This window comes from Pieris napi, chromosome 7 (genome assembly GCF_905475465.1).
Source record: "Pieris napi chromosome 7, ilPieNapi1.2, whole genome shotgun sequence".
NCBI lineage: Eukaryota > Metazoa > Arthropoda > Insecta > Lepidoptera > Pieridae > Pieris > Pieris napi.
In genome coordinates, this window is record NC_062240.1 from 1522945 (window position 1) to 1544824 (window position 21880).

The following is a 21880-nucleotide window of genomic DNA, read 5'->3' on the forward strand; positions in this document are numbered from 1 at the left end:
TAATCTAAAGGATCTAATGACTAATCTAAGAAATATAGTTATTTATTTACATATATGTATTTAAATTTCTTAACTATCTCTTAATTACGGCTTCACACATGTTAATTTGATACCCGCCTTGCACGTCATAAAAGCGCATGTCTATTGCCGAGTTATTTTAATACTATGACATCTCCTAAGATCTTCGTTGACTTGAATAAAATATTGTTATTCCGTGACTTTAATAAGCGATTTTTCTGGCAATCCGCTTTCTTTTCCTATTGCATTAGTGATTCTGTTTAGATTGTTGAGAATATAAATAAATAAATTTTCTTAACTTATGTCCTTCGAAAAGAGCGTACCAATTCTTAAAAGGCCGGCAATGCACTCGCGAGCCCTCTGGCATTGAGACTGTCCATGGGCAGTATCACTTAACATCAGATGAGCCTCCTGCCCCCTGTTCTATTAAAAACGCTAAACGCATTTATTGTATATAGTTTTAATATATATATATTTTTTTAAATTTATTTATTAAAGTTCACCACATTATATATAATGCTTATGTATATGTTACAAGCTATCTATTCTAAAATATATGAACATAATGGTAAACACAAATGTTACAAAAAATTTACAATAAAAATATTACACTTCCAATTTTAGATTTAACTACAAATTTTTTGCTTAACTTTGGATTACTATTGTATTATCAGATTGGCTCTTATAATATTTTTTTAATATATTAAGTATGTAGTACTATATTCTTTAATTCAATAAAAGTTCTTCTACACCTTGATGGACGTCATGGGTGACCGTTACAATTGACACTTTATAAACATAAACTAAACAGTTTGTGCCAGTATTGTTTTAATGGAAAACAAACCAAGACGACATTTAATTGACCATTGGTCAACCGAGCTACGAAAACAAATAATAATTAGACTGAGGTCTTCATATATTTAACGACGGTTCTGCCATTAAACGAACTTGTCATTTGAGTTATGAAATCTTACACGGTGCTAATGGCGACCTTGGTTTTGAAATGCGCAGAAATATTGTGGCTTTGTTATTATCCGTCTGGGTGGGTACGACGCAGCGTGTCAAAACCAATAGCATAATATAAATTTAATCTTGGATAATTTATTGGGGCTTAATGATGGCCAGGTTTTGGGGGCCATTTTTGGCTAGATGATTTATTTGATGAAAGATATGTCACTACATTTCAATATATATTTAAAATACACCTTACCGTTTAATAATCATAATTTAATTTACTATTTTGCTTGTTATATATGAGTTTCAAACAGAAAAACTATATTTTTTTAACAATTGTTTTTTTATTACAAGGTATTTACAATACTATTGATTTTTCTATTAACCCTTACGAATTTTTGGCGCCACTACCACAGATCATATCACGAACACAGAGTAAACCCTCTGACAAAAAAAAACGTTTGACCATAGACTACATAACATTCATACTTATAATACAAATTATTACAAAGTATAAGTTTTTATGCGCATTTTATGTTACTATACTCATCATTACTTGCGCAATCATAATTATTCTGATGCGTCGTAAATAAATTCTGTGATATTTAATTATTTGCAGGGCTTATCAATATTTATTGTAAAATATGAAATTATCTTTGTTTACATTTTAATGTTTATAATGAAAAACTCTGTGCCCCGCGGTTTCGCCTGTTATACTGTATATGTCAAGCATCCTTTATCATCTTTTCATAATCATCAAATCTCTCTACAAAATTACATCAATATCGTTGCTCCGACTTTGACCTAATCTCTGCATCCTTATAGGACGTATAAGTCGACCACAAACACACACGATAATTAAAACACTTTCATTGTAGTAATACGGTTTCTTATCCATATTTGGTGTTAACATAGAATTCCTTCGCGGAATATATGGAGTTATCTTTATTATTATCATATTTCTCCGGACATTTTTCGTTATGAGATTTTTAGTTACAAATAAGTATTAGGAAGATATTTATTTAAAACTCACTATTTTCTTTAAGCACACTATTGTTCTGTCCACGTGGATTTTTCATCGATCATGTGTTAATAGAAAAAAAAGAGAAGAGTTCTAGAAGAGAACCCAAACGACACTTAGTCTGACTCTCGTACGTCAAAAATGTATTAAATTTGACAAATGACAGTCAAAGTTCGCGGTAAGTGTTATTCCTGAATCTCCATGATTCTAAGAGGTCTTACCAGGGATAGCATAGATATACTATAATTTGAGTAGTAGTAAAAAAATTCTTGCGGAGAGTTTATTGCCAGTTCTTCTCTTCCGTTCTACACCCTTGATTTGAGAACTGGCAGTAAATGTAAAATTAGAAGCATTTCATTTATATATTTTTTTTTCGTTCATAAGTGTACATTGTGTTACATCTATATGAATAAATGACTCAACAGATCAATGCGTATTCAGATGACTGAATTATATACTGTATATATAGGTAGATGAGTTGACGATGATGATAATAAACATGTAAAATTCAAATCCGTACCAACATTTAAATGGCCGACAACGAACTTGCGGAATTGAGAGTATCACTAGAGCCTTCAGCCTGTTTGCCTCGTGGTCCATTAAAAAAAAAACTTTAGAGGTGTCAAGGGACACCCGGATGGAACGAAATTCCTTTCGATTAATTTATATGTTAATTGGTATCATAACAGTATGATAGATTTTCTCGACACCAATCTTACGACGAAAAAAAAAGCCTGACCTCGCCCGACGTTGCTAAACTTCGGTGATCGGACGAGAACCGGTGTATTACAATAGCAAATAGCAAAAAAGTGTCGTGACAACTTTTCGTAAGAATTTTTTCCGTCTAGCCCCCTTTCACAACGCGCGATAAGGAACTTCGTTCCAAAAAAACTCATATTCAACGATTCTACGACACTGTTCTAGTTTTCCATACAAACACTTTTTAATAGTCGCTGACATAAATACAAATAATTGTTAACTGTCGTTGACATATTTTCGCTTATATTTATTCAATTATTAGATATTATCTAACTACTACATTAATTAAGGAACGTAAAAATAACATTCTAATTAAGATACTGTTCGTGCTAAAACGTCTGGTGTCTGTGATGTCTATTTGAAAAAGCATTGGCATAAGGCAATTAAATATTATCATTTAATATTGAGTTGTAAATTAAAATCTAGTAGGAATTTTCTTTAACGATATGATTTATATATTACGCAATATACTATTATAGGTAACCATAAGATGTCAATAGTTATATAGGGTTATTGGTGATTGAATATATAACCATTAGGAAGTGATAAGAGTCACTATTATTTATGATAATTTAACCCCATTAGCATTTTACTAAAGTGAACAATTTTTGAGTTATCATGTTTTTTACCTTTATTCAAAAAAAAGTATAAATTTAAAGTATCTTCTGATTTATAAAAAGTATTAAACACTGATTATTTATTCATATTAAAACAATAAAACGATATTATTTCAATATTTAAAACTAAAAAACAAACATACGTAATCTTATTGAATATATATTTATAACTCTACATTAATCGCAAGTTAAATCGATTAGTTCTATGATTTCCTCAGGTACAAACGAAGGTCACTGCGGCTTTGATGAATGATCTATAAATAATCACGAGCCTTTGGAGGTTTCGACTAATATGTATTCTAGACGCCATAAATTATATTTTTTACCTGTGACTTGTAAAAGGTTCGATAAATTTATTTTACATTAAACACATCTAATTTATCAACTTTGAACGTTTACATTAACTTACGAAATAAGATTTCTTTTGAGCAAGATACTCTATGACAATACACTTCATACAATTCAATATAATTCAAGGCATATTTAATAGAATAGCTCTTGCTACTGCTCTATTATTAAACATTTTTTATTTTTAACACAAATTTAGCACTAGTGGCTTCACCTTGCGATTATCATCCCTGAGGACGACCTCGAAGGTTCGATCCCCGGGTGAGCAACAATGGACTTTCTTTCTATGTGCGCATTTAACATTCACTCGAACGGTGAAGGAAAACAAAAACAAACAAACCGGCTTGCCTTTTCCAACCCAAAAAAGCCGACGGCGTGTGTCAGGCACAGGAGACTGATCACCTACTAGCTTGTTAGATTGACAAATGATTGTAAAACAGATACAGAAATCTGAGACCCACCTAAAAAGGTTGTAGCGCCACTGAGTTTTTAAATATATATTATTTAACAGTTCATTGTACGATAAAAAAACTTTAATGATTAGTCCACAAATCAAAATATATGAAATGACCATCAAAACATTTGATTCTAAAATCTAAATCATAGCTTACGTAACACCGTATTAATTTGGTGGTGACCGGTTGAAAGCGAAGTTTTGATGTTTAGGAGTTCACGGCCGACCTTGGCATCAATATACAATGTTGTGTGTTTCTGTGTCACACAGTGCGCCTGCGCCGGCAGGGCTGCCAACTGTCACAGATGATTTAACGATAATTTTATCGTTACATTTATTCAAATTCCTTTGTAACGGATTAGATTTCATTAATCTTGGAACACAGTAATATTTTTTCGTGGTAATTATTTAGTGGCTTACATATGACATGTTCCATATCTGGTTCTGGGTTCGGCTTCATGATAATAAATTGCTGCGGGTTATTAGGCATATAAATAAAGAAGAAGGCATAGACAAATGAAAGAATTTGGAGGAGTCTTCCATTCCATCGGAGGTCGTGTACATAGTAACATAAACCTAATGCAATCCTTAAAGGTTAACGGTTTTTGGACTCGCAAAGTTTCCGCACTTTGACTCGTACTAGGTCCGTTGTGCGTAATGTCGTGGCTAACTAAGCCAGCCTAGCTCCTTCCAAAAGCACAGAAGTCTCCTGGGTACTTCGCAGGCTTCACGGAACGACCTCATTGCTCACTGCTGCAAGGATTGCTGTATGTTAGATAGCTACAGCCACCCATTCCAGGACTACGTGAGTGTCTGATTCCTCTGCGCTGAAACAGCCTTAATAGCCATATAGTACTATAACAATGTAATCCTTATTAGAGTACTCGAATACAGGCTATTTTTATTGTCAGACAACATAATAAAACAGCCTTAAAAATTAATTAATCCATCCGATACATGATCATTAAAAAATTTAGATTCAAGGGTATTGGTATAGCGATTTACTTTTCATATTAAATTACCGTAACCTTGGTTAAGACAGTTTGACGAAGACCACATCCAAAATATTAGTTACTTGTGTGCAATCTAGTGGAAGTAATAAACACAGATCAGTTTATTAAACATAATAATAGCAAATGGACAGGGGGCTCATCTGATGTTTAGCGATATCGCCGACCATAGACAGTCACATTAGCTTTTAAGAATTGGTACGCTCTTTTATTGAAGGAATTTGAAGACTTCCTTTGCCGTGCTTTTGAAATAGTGCGTTCTTGTAGACGATTTAGCGACTAAATACTGTTAATTAAAGTAGTTCTTACGCTTGCACTTTTGCAGTAAGTTCACCTACGTAGTAAGACAATGAACGACAACTTCAATTCACTTGACAAAAGACAAGAAGTGCAGGCACACCACACCACTTGAAATTTTCCATAATAACATGTAAACATATTAATTATAAGATAAGTGCACAGGCGCTAATTAAAGATATAAGTTGGCGCCTGGTAGATAGTACCGGTGACCCCAGAACTGGTGCTTTCCTCGCTCAACGAATAAGTATCGCAAATCGCAATACAGCGAGGAAATCCTGCCAGCATTAAAGGTACACTACCACAGGGACCAAACTTTTTAAATTTGTTTTAATTTTTATTCATCAATTTTTTCTTGGTATTATTACTATACAGTACGTATAGTACAGTACTTAGTTTTATTTAGGTTAGAAGAATACTTCATGTAAGTAGAGCAAACAAAACGGTGTGCATACCTAAAAATAATATCGTAACTGGCTTACATACTTGTAATCTTGTTCTGACGTTCTAAACTAATTAACTCATTTCTACGACAGAGAGTTCATTTTCTTTATTTATCTCAATAAGCCGTACAAGTTATCCCGTTTAAATGTTTTGTTTACCCTATAAAATAAATCAGTGGCGCTACAACATACTTTTTTTAGGTTTGGACCTCAGATTTCTGTATCTGATCATGTTTCGTCACGATGTTTTCCTTCACCGTTCGAGCGAATGTTAAATGCGCACATTGAAGGAAAGTCCATTGGTGCACAGCCGGGGTTCGAACCTACGACCTCATGGATGAGAGTCGCACGCTAATGGCACTAGGCCAACAATGCTCTTGCTCTTTTACCTTATATACAATATTATTAATATGTCAAATGTCAGAAATTACATAAAATAGAAAATAAATCGTCAGGCATTTAATATTTCTTCTAAATACACACGCCCGAATAACTTTATTTTTGTGTTTTTCAACCACTTTTTACGAAACCCCCACTTGTTAATTGTCAGATTAATACCTATCAGAAAGACAAAGCGCGTATACATCATGAATATCTACGCACTTGAGCTTATCTGTTTTCCTTTACATATTTAAAAAAAATTACTCACTCTTCCACTAAAATGTAAAACTTTGCATAACAATTCGCTTTAGAAAACATCTGCACAAAACAATAGGTCCCCATGACGTTTTAGTAGCAAATCCAGCGTCCCTAAATCGTTTCTACATCTGTAAATTTCTACATCTGAAAATATGTCTGTAGGCGACTATTATCATCCTATACACGGTATTTAACAGGAGTTAGATATAGGAACGGAAAGCTCTTCGAAAAGATGTAAAAAACAAATAAGATAATATTTCTACTATCCAATGTTTGTATAAACTATGTCAGCTATATTTGAATCTATTTTTATCCTGTTGCTGGCAATGGTTGGCGTGACATTGGTTCATTTGGCGCCTTTTGTGACGTCACAATTGTTTCGCACAGTTGTTCTGTTGAATGATGTGTTTGTATTGTGAAAACCCCTCATGCTGAAGAAATGACGTAATTGATAAGATATTTTTTTTTATAATAGCTATTTCGCTAAATAGTTTTCTCTCACTAAATTCTTTTTGTAATTTTGTCCAGGGACTTTTTCTATCTCTAAAATTTACAATAAAACATGATACATTATATACGCCCCGGCTACATCGGTAATATTTTTATTTACAATATTCATGGGCGAGCCGGGGCGCAATTCCTCGCGAGACCCGCTCTTTCAGATTTGTTTGCCGTCTTTATATATTTAACATTTTTTCGCAGAACCGTTCCAGGCACGGTCTGTGCTTCATAAACATGTCCTGTAGACCGTTACGGTCTACAGTCATCTGCATTTGTTGCTCCAGGTTGTCCCTGGATGACACTAAATTGTTGAAGGCGAATAGTTAATATATATAATAGTTTAAAAAAACTAAAAAACACGCTTTTAAAGCACATCAAACTAAAAAGTGAAAAATAATTCCTAATTTAGGCTGAAAATGGTAATGAACAAAAAATACTGGTATTATTGTGAAAAAGCGTGGGTTGCTCTATAGACGAAAAATATGGCACAGATTCAAATTCAAACAATTCCTGTGACGATGACAATGCAATAATCCGATCTTTGACAGGTGCGCAAAATTTGAATAAAATCTGACCGTTTAAAGTGGGTCAAAATCGAGTCCGAAGGAGTCGGTTACATACATACATACATACATACATACATACAGGTGAAGCTAATAGAAAGCGTGTAAAAATACATACGCTTCACAAGACTGACTGAAAACAAGTATTGCACCAAAAGAAGAAGTGTACCAGTGTAACCGTGCGACTCTCAACCTTTCGGGCGTTCCACTATAATACTGGTAGCGCACTAGTGGATTGTTCTGACCTTTAAAAAATAATTCTCAAAGAATAGATACAAAAATCTACTAAGACCACGGGTGAAACTAATGCGCTTTTTTATAAGCTCTTAAATTTGAGAAATTGTCCTTGCCTACTCAGAGTAATACCATTAAAATATATAAGGTATTGTGTTTCAGCGCAGATATTCTTTTAATCAAGATTTCTTGTTAAATATTTAGCTACGCATTACGTAGGTAACAATTAGCAATATAATTCTAAGTGCAAATATTAATTTTCGTAACTTATGATTTACTTTCTAAGCTGAAGTCTACGAAGTGGCTACGACGTAGACTCTATTTAATGTTTCTGTAGGCTTTCATTAGATATTGTTTATTTTATATTGGTCTTATCAGTGTCGTACCTACAATTATTTAAGAAAACAAATCATTTTTAATAAACTTGCACGTTTACCTATGAATCGATATAAAAATACGTGTTATGTTCAGTTCGTTCTCTATCGTTATGGCCAAAAATGGTATTCGTTTGCTAAACGTTTTTCTTTTATTATTAATATATATTGGTCTCCAGTTATCTACGAGTATCTTGTTAAACAAAATACTCGTCAATTAAAAGAAGTGGCGAAGTTTGTTGCAAGTTCATTTCGTCTATTCTACGTATTTGAACTTATTCACATGGCTTTACTCAATAGAGCAGGAGCAGTGTTGGCCTAGTGGCTTCAGCGTGCGACTCTCATCCCTGAGGTCGTAGGTTCGATCCCCGGCTGTGCATCAATGGACTTTCAATGTGCGCATTTAACATTAGCTCGAACGGTGAAGGTTAACATCGTGAGGAAACCGACATGTCTTAGATCCAAAAACTCGACGGCGTGTGTCATCCACTGGAGGCTGATCACCTACTTGCCTATTAGATTAAAAATGATCATGAAACAGATTCAGAAATCTGCGACCCGGACCTAAAGAGGTTGTAGCGCCACTGATTTTTAACTCAATAGAGTAGTATTAAATGTAAATTTGCATACAGTATACATATACATAAGTGTACAACATTACCTACATAAAGATACCGAAATATTTGATTTTAAATAACAGAAACATACACACAAATAATTCAGTTTTAGCTTTGAATTCAGTTCAGATAAACTGTATTCTAAGACATCTTTATTTTTTTATTTGATCGTTTAGTTTACCATTTATTAAATACAGCCTTAAAGCCTTCCTAAAGATCGGTCGTTGGCCGTACCAAGACGTGCCATGTTCGTGCAACCACAATGCATGCAGCCTTAATCGACTATCACAGATTATCGTCAATAAAATGCCAAACGCAAACATGCGTATTTCAAAAAATGTCCCATTTATATCTTTACGTCACGCAAAATTGATCAAAAAATAATCTAACGACTTTTTTTTTAACGGAATCACCCATTTAGTTTGGAAAATGGATTCATTTTATTTGACTTAGCGATTAATCTAATACACCACCACGACCACAGCTGTCCACTGAAGTACCTATTTCCGAACCAATTCGACTTAGGGTCCTTCAAGAACATCTTAAAAGACCGGTAATGCACTCGCAAGTCCTCTGGCATTGAGAGTGTCCATGGGCGGTATCACTTAACATCAGATGAGCCTCCTGCCCGTTTAACCCTGTTCTATAAAAAATAAAAAGTTGTCGTAAATTAAATTAGACCCACCAAACTCAATATTTTTTACATATTGTGTGTACAGTTGATAAACAAAATAAATATTACAAATTTGGTAAAAAATCACCTCCTAATTCTCAGCAGACGCAGCCGCGTGCTTGTGGAGTAGAGGTATAAATAGGAAAGAGTCTATGACCTCATGAAACACAAATAGAACTTATTACTTGCAATCGGATTGCGTTTATTTGCGATATTTGGCAGATGTATTGAATGAAACAATTGAACTTGGCGGATATTGACGTGACTCATAATTCAACGAAATTTCAAGGGCCTGTATACTGTATAGGTGACGTGTTTGATCTAGGGCTGCCGAAGAAAGCTATTCTACTTTAAAGTGATTTAATATAAAGTAATATAAATAAAAATAAGTATGCGGAAACAAATGAGCAGCGTTGGCCTAATGGCTTCAACTCTCTCATCGACTGATTGCGACTCTCATACCTGAGGTCGTAAATTCGATCCCCGGCTGTGTTCTAACAGACTTTCTTTCTATGTGGGCATTTAACATACGCTCGAAGGAACTATCGCGATAAAACCAACTTGCCCTAGACCCAACAAGTCGACTGCGTGTGTCAGGCACAGGAGGCTGATTACCTACTTGCCTATTACATTGACAAATGATCATGAAAGAGATAAAACCGAAACCGAAAAGGGTTGTAGCGCCACTGATTTATTTATTTAAAAGTTTTAGCAAGTGTATTAAACGGTTGTATTGTATCAAACGTAGAAAGCTGTTTGCTACGCAGTAGGATCTAATAAGTAATTTGGACAATCTGAACTGCTGAAAAAATACGTAATATACATTTTACGTTTCTGTATAAATATATATAGATAATTTATATGTTACATATAAACATTATTAAAAATAAAATTTTTGTTACAGATGAACAGGAAAGAGTACAGAAGAAAACGTTTGTTAACTGGATCAATTCACACTTATCGAAGGTATTGTTCATTAATTTAATTCATAACATTTTCAAGCATAAATTTCTATGCAAGCTTCACGTATTTGTAAAAAACTGCCTCCGTGGCTTAGTGGTCACTTACAAGTTGTATTCACTAGCCCGAGTCTAGGAAGAGCTGTAATTGTATCGGGTTGGTAAACAAAAAATAATTGAATGCTTTTTTATTATTATAATATCTAATGTCTGGGCTATGCCTGTCATTATCTTTTTTTCTTTACAAGGAGAATATATGGCATTATCACTTTTTATTTAACGCGTAAATAGATAAATAGGTTATATGTTTAAAATTACATTTTAGTCTCAGTTTTTTTAATAATAATAATAATATATTTTTACGCCAGCTATAGACTTTTCAATTCATAATTTGTTTGACAGAGAATACCTCCCTTGCGAATCGACGACCTTATCTACGACTTACGAGATGGAACCAAACTATTGGCGTTGTTGGAAGTTTTATCTGGCGAGAAATTGGTAAGTAAACTGTATTAATGTTATATACTGTCTCTGTAATAGTTTTACGCAAAAATATCTTTGCCCTATAACCCTTAAACAACGCGACAACAGCGAGCTTCCATGGGTTATGGGCTAGTTGGTTGAACTTCCGTTTGTCCTATACCACAATAAAATTACAAGGAAATAGTTGTTCCAATCTCTATTCGTAAATTGCTTACTTAAAAACGCACTTGGAAAACAACGAGGGCGAACAGAATGTGTGAGAGAGAGGCCCTCCGAGAGCGAGAGAGCCAACTAAAGTTACCATGTACTATAATATTCTATTAGGATGCCGGGAAATTTTTTTAAGGGATTTCCCTGCCTTCCCATGACCGCCGTCATGGGTGATCCACTGTTTTACTTTCACCTTAGGAATACGTAATCAAAGATTATCGCATTTGAAAGAAAGAAATAAGAAGAGAAAGAAATCACTTTAATACACAAAATAAAAAAGGGAAGCTTATTGTTAAAAAAGAGAGTGTACTAGTGTGTGTGTAGTGTGGGGGCTCACTAGGATTCCCTGTGTCGTGGGCAGCTAGTCTCTTCCTAGCCATTTGACATACAAATATTTTTAATTTTAGTGAGTAATAAATTTTACTTATAATATAATTAAACTACTGTTGCACAAGAAGAATACCTACTTTTGGTTTCAGCATAGGACAGGTTTGGAAGGTGTTGCTTAAAATTGTTAGTGAATCTATAGTTTTGACTCGATAGTGAACATTTTGTTTTTAAGAAAGTGGTTAAAGATGAAAGGGCCTCTGAAAGAGAAAAAGCTTTACGCGAAGTAAGTGCGTTTTTTGAAAGCTTGTAGGTTTGCGTTGTGTATGATGTGGTGTGGTCGGTGATTGTTTCCATAAACGTCGGCATACATTAAGTATAGTCAAGTGTTAGAACTTAAAAGTTTTGTTTCATCGTATAATTTTGTATTGGGCAGCGAAAAGGGTTAATATATTAAAAATGATTTATGATATCAGTTACGATGTAATATTAATAGGGTATTTATAAAGCGTTCTAGAGCTATAAACACAAATGTTGATCTATATTCTAGCGTTACAGCGATCGGCTTACATAAATCTGATCGTGGTTTATTGGATTTCACTAAAACCATACTCAAGATTACGATGTTAATTTTTTATGACTTCTGCATTTAATTCAATAAAGATTAGCTCAAATTGTACTTAACTGAAATCATCGTTGAAGGATAATTATAATTGGATTTAATTGAATACACTAATGTTATCGTCACGATACCTAGATTCATGTGGCTTCTATATATAGTACTAAAACTTATAAGAAAAGATTTTGGTACGTTTCTAACAAATAAACTCAAAAGCTGCTAGACTTACTTCATAAATACTTTCACCGTTGTAATATAAAAGGGCAACAAAAGAGCCCAGGCTATATTTATAAATTTCTAGACTTGCAGAGCCGGAACGGGCCACTAGTCATCATAAAAATCGTATCTAAAAAAGAAGAAACATTATTTAATGACATGGATTTTTTTAAATTTCCTTATTTCCTATTTTTACAGTAACTTAATACTAATACAATAGAAATATAACTAAAAACATATTATAAACCTAACAAGTAAAAACTTGAAACATAAACCTTTTTATAACTAACTATAAATAATGCAATTCTTGTGAATTCAGCCAGTGCAACTAAATATATCCGTCTCAGAAGCAATAGTGTTTAGGGTGCGCAAGACACGCGTAAATAATGCTTCTCTGAGTAAATTCTGGAGATACTGCCAGCAATTGCAACCGCTTACCACGCTGAGTGGTTATTTGGCAGTCCGTCTAAAAATCTGTTAAAATATACAAATTAGTCCTAATTAACTGTATTACTGTCTTGTTGTACTTATTAATCAAATCGTTTTAACATGTACTTATTTACAATCGAATCCATTTATTCTTTATAAACATTTCTTGAATACAAAGTTATTATTGACTTTTTCAGCCTATGGAACGTGGTAGAGTCTTACGTCGTCCCCATTTCCTCTCAAACGCCAATACAGCACTTCGCTTCCTGGCGGGAAAACGCATCAAGCTGGTGAACATCAACGCAGCTGACCTGGTTGATGGAAGACCAGCGGTAGTTCTGGGGCTGATATGGACTATCATTTTGTACTTCCAGGTATGTTTCTGTTCCACAATCTTTAACGAAAACTCTATATGAAACGATATGAACTTTTAAATGTAAAATCTCCAATAACAGACTAATCAAATTGCATACGTCAGGAGTGTAGAAAAAATAATATACCAAAGATTATTAAATTATTTTTCAAACAATTTGAAAACATTTTTATTTAAAATTAGTAGCTTTAGTCATAGTATCACGAAATTGTAGTTCACATAGGTACACGGTCGTGATTCACGACATAGGCTTAGAACTTAGAGAGAAAGTTGTCTAGGCTGAAAAGCACCGTCACTCGTAAGGAAATTGCCTATTTAAATAAATCAGTGTTTATTTTCTAATTTGTTTCTATTTTATTTTAAACACGGTTTAGGAATGAATGGTCAAACTTTAAGCTAAAAAAATCAAGGCAGATGTGATAGAACACAGTGTGATATTATTGCACTTTCTGTTACAATAAGTGATAATTTCTCTTCCCTTTTAATTTGTTCTTCAACTATTTAAACTGGATACAAACACACATTTCTGATGATATGTTTACCGTTGACGAGTTGTAGAATTCGAAATCAAACTGTTTGTTTGTATAAAGGACATGCTTTTCAAAAGCAAGTCTATCGTTTTAATTGGCTTGAATATAATTTGTTTGCGCAAGCTTCGCTCAGTGTATTGGGCCTACAGGATAATGGACGAAAGGTGGGTAGACGCAAGCTTTTGTTTTGCACGATCTATTTAAATTTTACTTTTTTAAGCTTTAATTGTTTTCCTTTTTATTGACACTTACAGGTATGTAGAGTTTATAGCAATTTAGTAGAAATAGGATGTGAGGCTTTATTATTTCGTTATGAATGTTCTTAATTTAAGTTATTGTTAGGTTTTAACTCCCATTATACATAAAAACTTTTTCGGACGTTTTATTGTTTCATCAAAGTATTCGTTTCTTTCTGTTTTTATAGTAAAATGTGATTTTAGTTACAGCTGTAATAAGATTATAGGTATAGATTATATATTGATAAAACAGTAAGGTATTAAGGAGAAATAAACTTTTCTGTCAATAACTAATCTTGGTTATCTGAAATTCGTTACAGTCAGGGTGTATATTTGCCCTTAATTGCACTTTTTATAAATCTTTTTTTTATTTCCAGCAGCTTATTATTACTTTAATAATTATATTGTTTTTTCTTTTCACGTGGAATCGCTTCACAGCTTATGTTATGTATGTATTTACTAAACAAAGCAGAAATATCACACCGTGTGTAGTAGCAAATGCACTTTACACTTAAATATTGTAAAATCATGTGAAATGCTAGAGTTTGTAGATTTCAAGTAGCAACGACATTTTTCACATATTTCAAATATAGTAGCGAGATTTTTAAAGTATACTCACTGTATATATAATAAATATACCTCGTTCTTTCCTAAGATACGATACATAGATGATTACTTATGAACGTAAAGTATAAACATTACTAAAAAGAACGAATGAAAATAGATACGAAAGCCAAGAAACTTTCGTACATTTTACAAATAAGTCAACTACAAACTCGGCCAATCTCAAACATATGCAGCTATAAGCTTATCCGGGACGCTTGCTAAACATGACCTGATATTCCTTCCTTATCACTAGATCGAAGAGAACAGCCGAGCCCTAGAGTACCTCAGTGGATCGCGTTGTGCGTCTGTCATGTCGCAGGAGTCCGGAACTGCGACACCGACACACAGAGCTGAAGACCGCTGGAAGCAGGGAGCCAAGAAGACCTTGCTGCAATGGGTGGCCAATGCCTTGCCTAAGTAAAGCACATTCTATTTATCAATCATTAAAAATCTGATGACCCTGCGTAACAATACAAATAATGGCCTATTTTTCTATATTGAGTCAGACTACAGACTAATAAAATATTTACTTATTGCGAAGTTCGATCCCCGGCTGGGCACCAATGGACTTTCGTTCTATATGCGCATTTAACATCCGCTTTGTGAAGGAAAACATCGTGAGGAAACCGACATGTCTAAGACCCAAAAAGTCGGCGTGTGTCAGGCACTGGAGGCTGATCACCTACTTGCCTATTAGATTGAAATCATGAAACAGATTCAGAAATCTGAGGCCCAGACCTAAAAAGGTTGTAGCGTAAAAACAAGCAAGGTATTACTTACGCATTATTTATAATAATGTCTCAAACGACCTGCAAATTACTATAAAAATCAAAGTCCTCGTATGAGTCCGCTAGTAAGCTTTGACCTAAAATCATCGAGTCATGGCGGTTCCCACACCTGTCGCGCCTTCAACCTGACGTTTAATACAATGACTGACGAGGTCTTAGCATATATATTGCTTCATTAAGATAATAAAGCAATAAATCCACTTCTGATTTATATTTATTGATAGGGTTAACACATGTTTGAATATTATGAAATGAAACATTTGTAAAATTAATAAAAATATCAAACTACACGTTATGCATATAAAATCAAGATGTATTTATTTAAATTCATTCTTCTGGAGAATAAACCCTAATCTAATTCGGTTAAGGAATGAGCTTATAATAAAATAAATACATATGCTTAGTTCGGAGAGGGCGTTTATTCATTTTCTGTCATTGCGGCATTTTTAGATATTTTTGAGACCTCCGATTTTAATGGATTTTACATACTACAATTCAGCTAATTTGAATTAATCTTCCAGGGACTCAAACATCCAAGTGACAGACTTCGGGCCTTCATGGCGTGATGGTATCGCTTTCCTGGCGATCATTGATGCGATCAAAGCTAACCTTATAAACTTGGCGGAGATGAAGAGGAAGACAAACAGACAGAGATTGGAACACGCGTTCGATGTCGCTGAAACTGAGCTGGGTATCGCCAGGTTGCTGGACGCTGAAGATGTAGACGTTGACAAGCCTGATGAGAGGTCCATAATGACATATGTTGCCCAGTTCCTACACAAATATCCTGAGCCTAAGGTAAGATTATAACAAAAATTTCAGATGTTTTACACGCTTCTCTTCTTTCTGCAACGCACTGATTACGCCAAGACGAACCAAGTAAAATAAGGGCGAAACATAGGAAGCGTGTGTATAAACAAAATAACGTCACAAACTTTATGCCTTAGTCAAACATTTTGCTAAGCCGTTTAGCTACTAAAATAACTACATATTTGACTAAGGGATAGAGTTCAGAGTTAAACTATGAAGTATGAAGATTGGCTTCAAGTAAAATCTGATTATGTTTTACAGTGCGAGACAATTGTCAAATTTCACAAGAAAAGGTTTTAGGTGGAGTTTGTTTATGAGTAGTTGTAGTCGTGCGAACACACGCCAAATTACTCACTTTAGTAGCGATCGTATCTTTGGGACCCTGCAATACTATAATTGTAAATTATAACGCAATTAAAACTACCTAAATATAAAATTATTATTATATTAAACCAATAAAATGCATTAATTACACTACTACACAATCAGTGTGTTAATTGAGTAAAGTATATTAATATTGATTGCTCTTTGTTTATTTATCTCACATGATGGATGAGAAAATTATTCTATTCACATTGTGTGGTTAAAATTAGCATTCTCACGAATGTCATTTTTCATTTAGTTTCTGAGAATAACAAATGACCTCTTAATCATTCATTTACAACCACGTTCCGTAACTTTATCCACATTGATGTATAAAAAAATAAAAACACTATTCGTGCTAACCTAAAATAATTCTAAAGTAACTTTGTGACATGTAAACTAATAAAGCATGAAATGCAAAAAAGATTTGAGTTTGAGTTTGACTATAACTTATTATTCTAAACTGTTTTGTAGACGACAGGACCAGACGCAGTAGCGGCAGTACAAGAAGAGTACGGATTATTACGGGCGTGGCTCGCAGAGCGCGTTACCATACTTCAAAGACAATATGACTCTAGAACTCTCTCCAGGAATTACCATGATTATCTCCTGGCGGAAACCGACAGATTAGCCCGCGAGCCATTGTATCACAAGCTGGAGAAGCTCATGTACACACAGAGCCTAGTAGCTATCGCTCCCAGTTCCTGGCGAGAACTTGTTGCACTCTGGGTAGAACTAGAACGACTGCACAGGAAATGGCTCTGGCTTCTCGATTCAGATTTACCCGGAGATTTCCGTGTTGTTGGGGAGTGGCTAGCCCGAGCTGAATTCTTACTTTACTTCGATGAAATACCGACCGCCTTCGATGAGAGGACAGCGGCTATCATCAGTGAAAAACTAGAGGAACACACAAGATTCTTCGCAGACTTACCAGCTGTCGTAGAGCGATTTGAAGCCGCTCTGAGATCTTCCGACGCGTCCCAAATTCCCCCTGAAAGACTGCAGAGTATGCAGGAGCGATTACAGACAGTGAGTCGTAACGCTCCCCAAAGAAAAGCGAGATTGAAATATCTCGAACACAAATGCTGTATCGTTGCTTTCACCGAATTAACGAAGGCTAAACTAGCCGCTTGGACCGGTAAATACGGTCGAATCGATCATGTACGTGCCTTATTAGAAGATTATGACAATTTTGTAATAAAGAATAAAATATTCCAAGAATTTGATAGAGCTTACGTTGATATAAAGCAGGTAGCTGAGGAGTATAAGAGAGTGTGTGAAGTAGATAGGAGTGAAGCCAGAGAGATTGATGTGTTTTTACGAGATGTGTCTGAAACGTGGAGGAGAGTTGCATCTGATGTGAGATGCGCTAGAAGTGTACTCGAGGAAGTAATTGCTCACTGGGAAAGGTGGACGATGCTATCGGACCAATTCACAACATGGCTAGATAAAGCACAGCACATGCTACGAGTTTCTGAGGACGAGAGGCTCGAGTTCTTCCAAGATTTGACAGTGTGGAAGGAGAAGCATCAATTGTTGGGAGACGCTGCAGGCTTCCTGGCAGCAACATGTACGGAGGAACATAGCTCAGAAATTAAAAGGAAGTACGTGGAAATCACAGAAAGATGGGAACGAGTCTGGGAAGAAGCAGAAAGGTAAGCTTTAGTAAATGGTACAATATCATTTCCATTTATAGCAATTTGCGTACATAATTATTATAATCTTTATATAGTGAAAAAATAAACTTTTTCTTAATATGATATTTCACGAATTAATCAAATTAATCGGATCGTACCGTACCTGTAGGTCAATGTGTTCTTCACGGGTCTTTCGATATATTATGTAGTATTGTTAATATAATGAGTACTTTTTTATTAGATACGTCAGAGGAGGTGACGCTCTTCGCCATAGACGCGAACTGGCGAATGGGATTCAAAACCTAGACTCGTGGCTAACAGGCGCTGAGAATCTGCTTTCCCGGCACCCACGAGCGAACACAAATGATATACAAACATATATTGATCAACTTTTACAACTTAACTCAGAAATTGAACAACACGAAGAACTCTTCAAGTCAATAAGCAGGTAATATTGGACTTTTATGAGATAATTTAATTTAGTTAATTATACATTGAAAATATAATAAATTAAGCTTTTAAATTTAAGTATAAAATTACGGTGGTGTTGCTAGTGTGAATGAAACTGATGGATGAACCTAGAAATTAAATAATGGTTAAGAAAAGCAAAACAAAGAATATTTTACTTTTTATTTTTCATGTAACCTTCATTAGTTTAGTTTGTTTTTTTTTCCTGTTTTTCTTAATAACTATAATATGTATTTTTGCACATCTTATGTAATTTAATAGATTTTTTTTCTCACAGTGGTCGCCTGGAAGAGATCGCTCGAAAGCGATAAGGTCGCCAGATGCCCTTCTTTTCTTTTAATTATGTAAAAAAATTATATTGTAATGCAGTTTTAATAAAAAAATAATAAATAAATAAATATTTTAAACACATAATCAAATAATTTGGACTTCCAGGACATTCCAAAACGCAATCGCTGAGTTACCTCGAGACGAAGTTGAGGCAAACATGAACAAACTGAAACAGCAAAAGGAAGCCTTAGTCAAAGTAAGGGCTACTGTCCCCGTAAAGTTGCATCAATATCGGCAGCTATTGGTCCAGCACGAGTCATTGGAGACAGGACAAAAAGAAATTGGACAGTGGCTGGATAAGGCCGAAAACGCCCTTCGATCCACTACCGAATCTAGGCGGTTAGTTTCAAGTTATAACGTATTTTATTTGGTTTTTATTAAGGACGGTTTGTCAGTAATATTGAGTTATTTATAATTCAATTATTTTAATAATTAAATGTAAAGTTATCCTTAATTATTTTTTGGAACATTATAAATGTTTAGAAGAACAAACACTACACTTCTTTACTTTACAAATATCTTTTTCTTTTAACAGTGAGTTGATAGAAGAAACATATGAAATCCATCGAACATTCTTCTCACGGACAACATACTATAGATCAATGCTGGAAAGCAAAAACAAAGTATTCCAGAATATTGTAAAGGCAGCTGAAATGGATAAAAGCGCAGACGTCAGCGATCAACTTTCTCTAATGAGGGATCTTAATGAGAGGTGAATACTTTTATGAAATTCCTTTATATAAGTTCCCTTATCACATATAAGGGAACTGTGTATACGTAGTAAAAAGTGTACAATTGGAAAATTAATATTTTCTTTTCAGATTTGCCCACGTATCATCCGAGGCAACTCGGCGTGAAGCAGATTTGCAACGTTTGGTTCGCGCCTGGGAAGATTTCGAAACCAAGAAACGTATTGTTGAAGACTGGGCGTCTAGAGCTGAAGCGTTGCTTGCTGATAACAGAGTTGACAATAAGCAAGCGCTCCATCTACATGAACAGTTCTTCCATGGAGCTGACGAAAGAGCCGTGTCAGAACTTGTCAGATCAGGACGAGAGCTTGTTGAGGTACGTTTAGCAATTGATAATAATTAAAAATTATAAGTTATTAAACACAAAAATTTGATTATGATGAAAAACCTATGATGAACATGATGGTGACCACAGATTCATTAGTTTGTAATTTGTCATAATCTACGATGAAGATTGAAGTGACACTGTCATATTACTGTAGAGTGTAGTGTGCTAAGGCTTAAGTGCTTATTGTTTAATGATTACAATATATTGATTTACGCATGTTTATTTATCGTACACGAAAATATTAACATTTTAGTTGTATTATTTTTATTTTCAACAAATATGTGAACAGAGTTAACAAAACTTGCGAAATCTTATGAGACGTAAAAAAATATTTGGAATTTTATTCCTAACAGTTGGTGAAGGAAGAAGATAGAGCCGGTGTAGTTCGAACAGTAGAAGAGCTGCAGAGAAGATGGAAGGAATTACTTGAGCGCGCGCCGCCACATCTTATGCGACAAGAATTCAAATTGGATGAGACCGTCTTCCATCATTGTATCAAAGATATCGAAAAGGAAATCGCTTATGAGGAGCAGGTACTTACATTAGTTATAGTAAAAAAAGTTACTTTGGCGCAACTCCTTTCTAATGTAAGAAGTTGCTTCCAAAAAATAATAACTGGATGTCACTGTAACTTGCTTTTGCCATGAATTTATTCTCAATACATTTGTTGTTTTCTTATTAGTTGTCTTACTTATTTATTAAATGTTATTGTTGAATGGAAATAGTTAATATTTCATTAAAATATTTCAGGCCTTCAATCAAAGTAATGATGCTGATGGCATTCTTATCAGAAATGAGGAATACTTCCGTAATCAGGGCAAGGTGATGCAAGTTGAACAATGTCTTCAGAACCTGAATAAAATTTCCAGTAGCTATACACATCAAACTGGAGACACAAGCCTTGACGAAGAGCTGCGAAGGTAAAACTTTTATTGTTTATACAAGTTCATATTCCACAACTTTGTAACTTATCAGATAATGGTTTGTGGTAAGGAAAAGTTTACCTATCTCTTTAAAACAGAAATGTCTAAAAAGTCTGGCTAAGCTATATACAAGAAACTACCCCTAGTAATAACTTGCCTTAAAATGAATTGTAAGCAATATGGCAATTTATTTCCAAAAAAATGTGGCAATTTATAGAACTGAACAATTTTTATAAACATAATCAAAATACTAAAATATCTGTGGCATTTTTGTGCTAAAATGCTAGTTATATAAAATACTCAAAATATATATTTATGTATTGTAATTACATACTTGTAAAATACATAAATATATATTTCACATAAACATACTTTAAGTAATAACAATTCTGTTTAAGGTTCAAATTAATACTGAAATTTAAATGTGTCAAATATTATGACATTGAACATACAATACCATACAATATAAGAACTTTAAGTACATGGTAGTATAAACAATCAATTGATTTCATCATTTCATAACTGAATTTATTTTTTATTAGTAACTGAGGCTTTATTCCCCAGAAAGCACACTAAAATTATTACAACATCAGATTTACTTCTTTTTCTTTGATTTTAGATGTGAACAACAATGGGAATCTACAGTACATCGAGTAGAAAACTTCAGACAACAACTTCAACAGATTCCAGCTAAGTGGGATGCTTATAGAGCGAGATTTGGGGAAATGGAGAGGTGGATGGACCATGTTGATAGGACTATGGACAGCATTGTTCGAGAAGTTGACTCAGCTGAAGCATTTGAAAGAGAAAAAACAATATTTCAGGTAACAGATCATAATATTTAGGTTTATATAGATTGATTTACTTTCTATTCAACACCATGTTTATAATTTTTTTATTTATTTATAAGTTTCAAAACTTAAAAATACAAGAAAATATGAATTAATAATTTTTGCATTTGTGTATGACACATT

General features: G+C 34.1%; 1 protein-coding gene across 6 annotated transcripts in view; it reads left to right on the plus strand.

Annotated features, from left to right (window-relative positions):
• LOC125050801 (muscle-specific protein 300 kDa) overlaps positions 1 to 21880 on the plus strand; it is a 157846-nt gene that overhangs the window by 43991 nt on the left and 91975 nt on the right. For all 6 annotated transcript variants that reach the window (XM_047650822.1, XM_047650819.1, XM_047650821.1 and 3 more), the window contains 13 exons: positions 10427 to 10488; positions 10884 to 10979; positions 12963 to 13139; positions 14764 to 14927; positions 15820 to 16096; positions 16946 to 18126; positions 18350 to 18556; positions 19012 to 19245; positions 19442 to 19618; positions 19728 to 19971; positions 20337 to 20516; positions 20734 to 20903; positions 21526 to 21730. In XM_047650822.1, the coding sequence (XP_047506778.1) occupies positions 10427 to 10488; positions 10884 to 10979; positions 12963 to 13139; positions 14764 to 14927; positions 15820 to 16096; positions 16946 to 18126; positions 18350 to 18556; positions 19012 to 19245; positions 19442 to 19618; positions 19728 to 19971; positions 20337 to 20516; positions 20734 to 20903; positions 21526 to 21730 (3374 nt within the window). The remainder of the gene's footprint in view (positions 1 to 10426; positions 10489 to 10883; positions 10980 to 12962; positions 13140 to 14763; positions 14928 to 15819; positions 16097 to 16945; positions 18127 to 18349; positions 18557 to 19011; positions 19246 to 19441; positions 19619 to 19727; positions 19972 to 20336; positions 20517 to 20733; positions 20904 to 21525; positions 21731 to 21880) is intronic.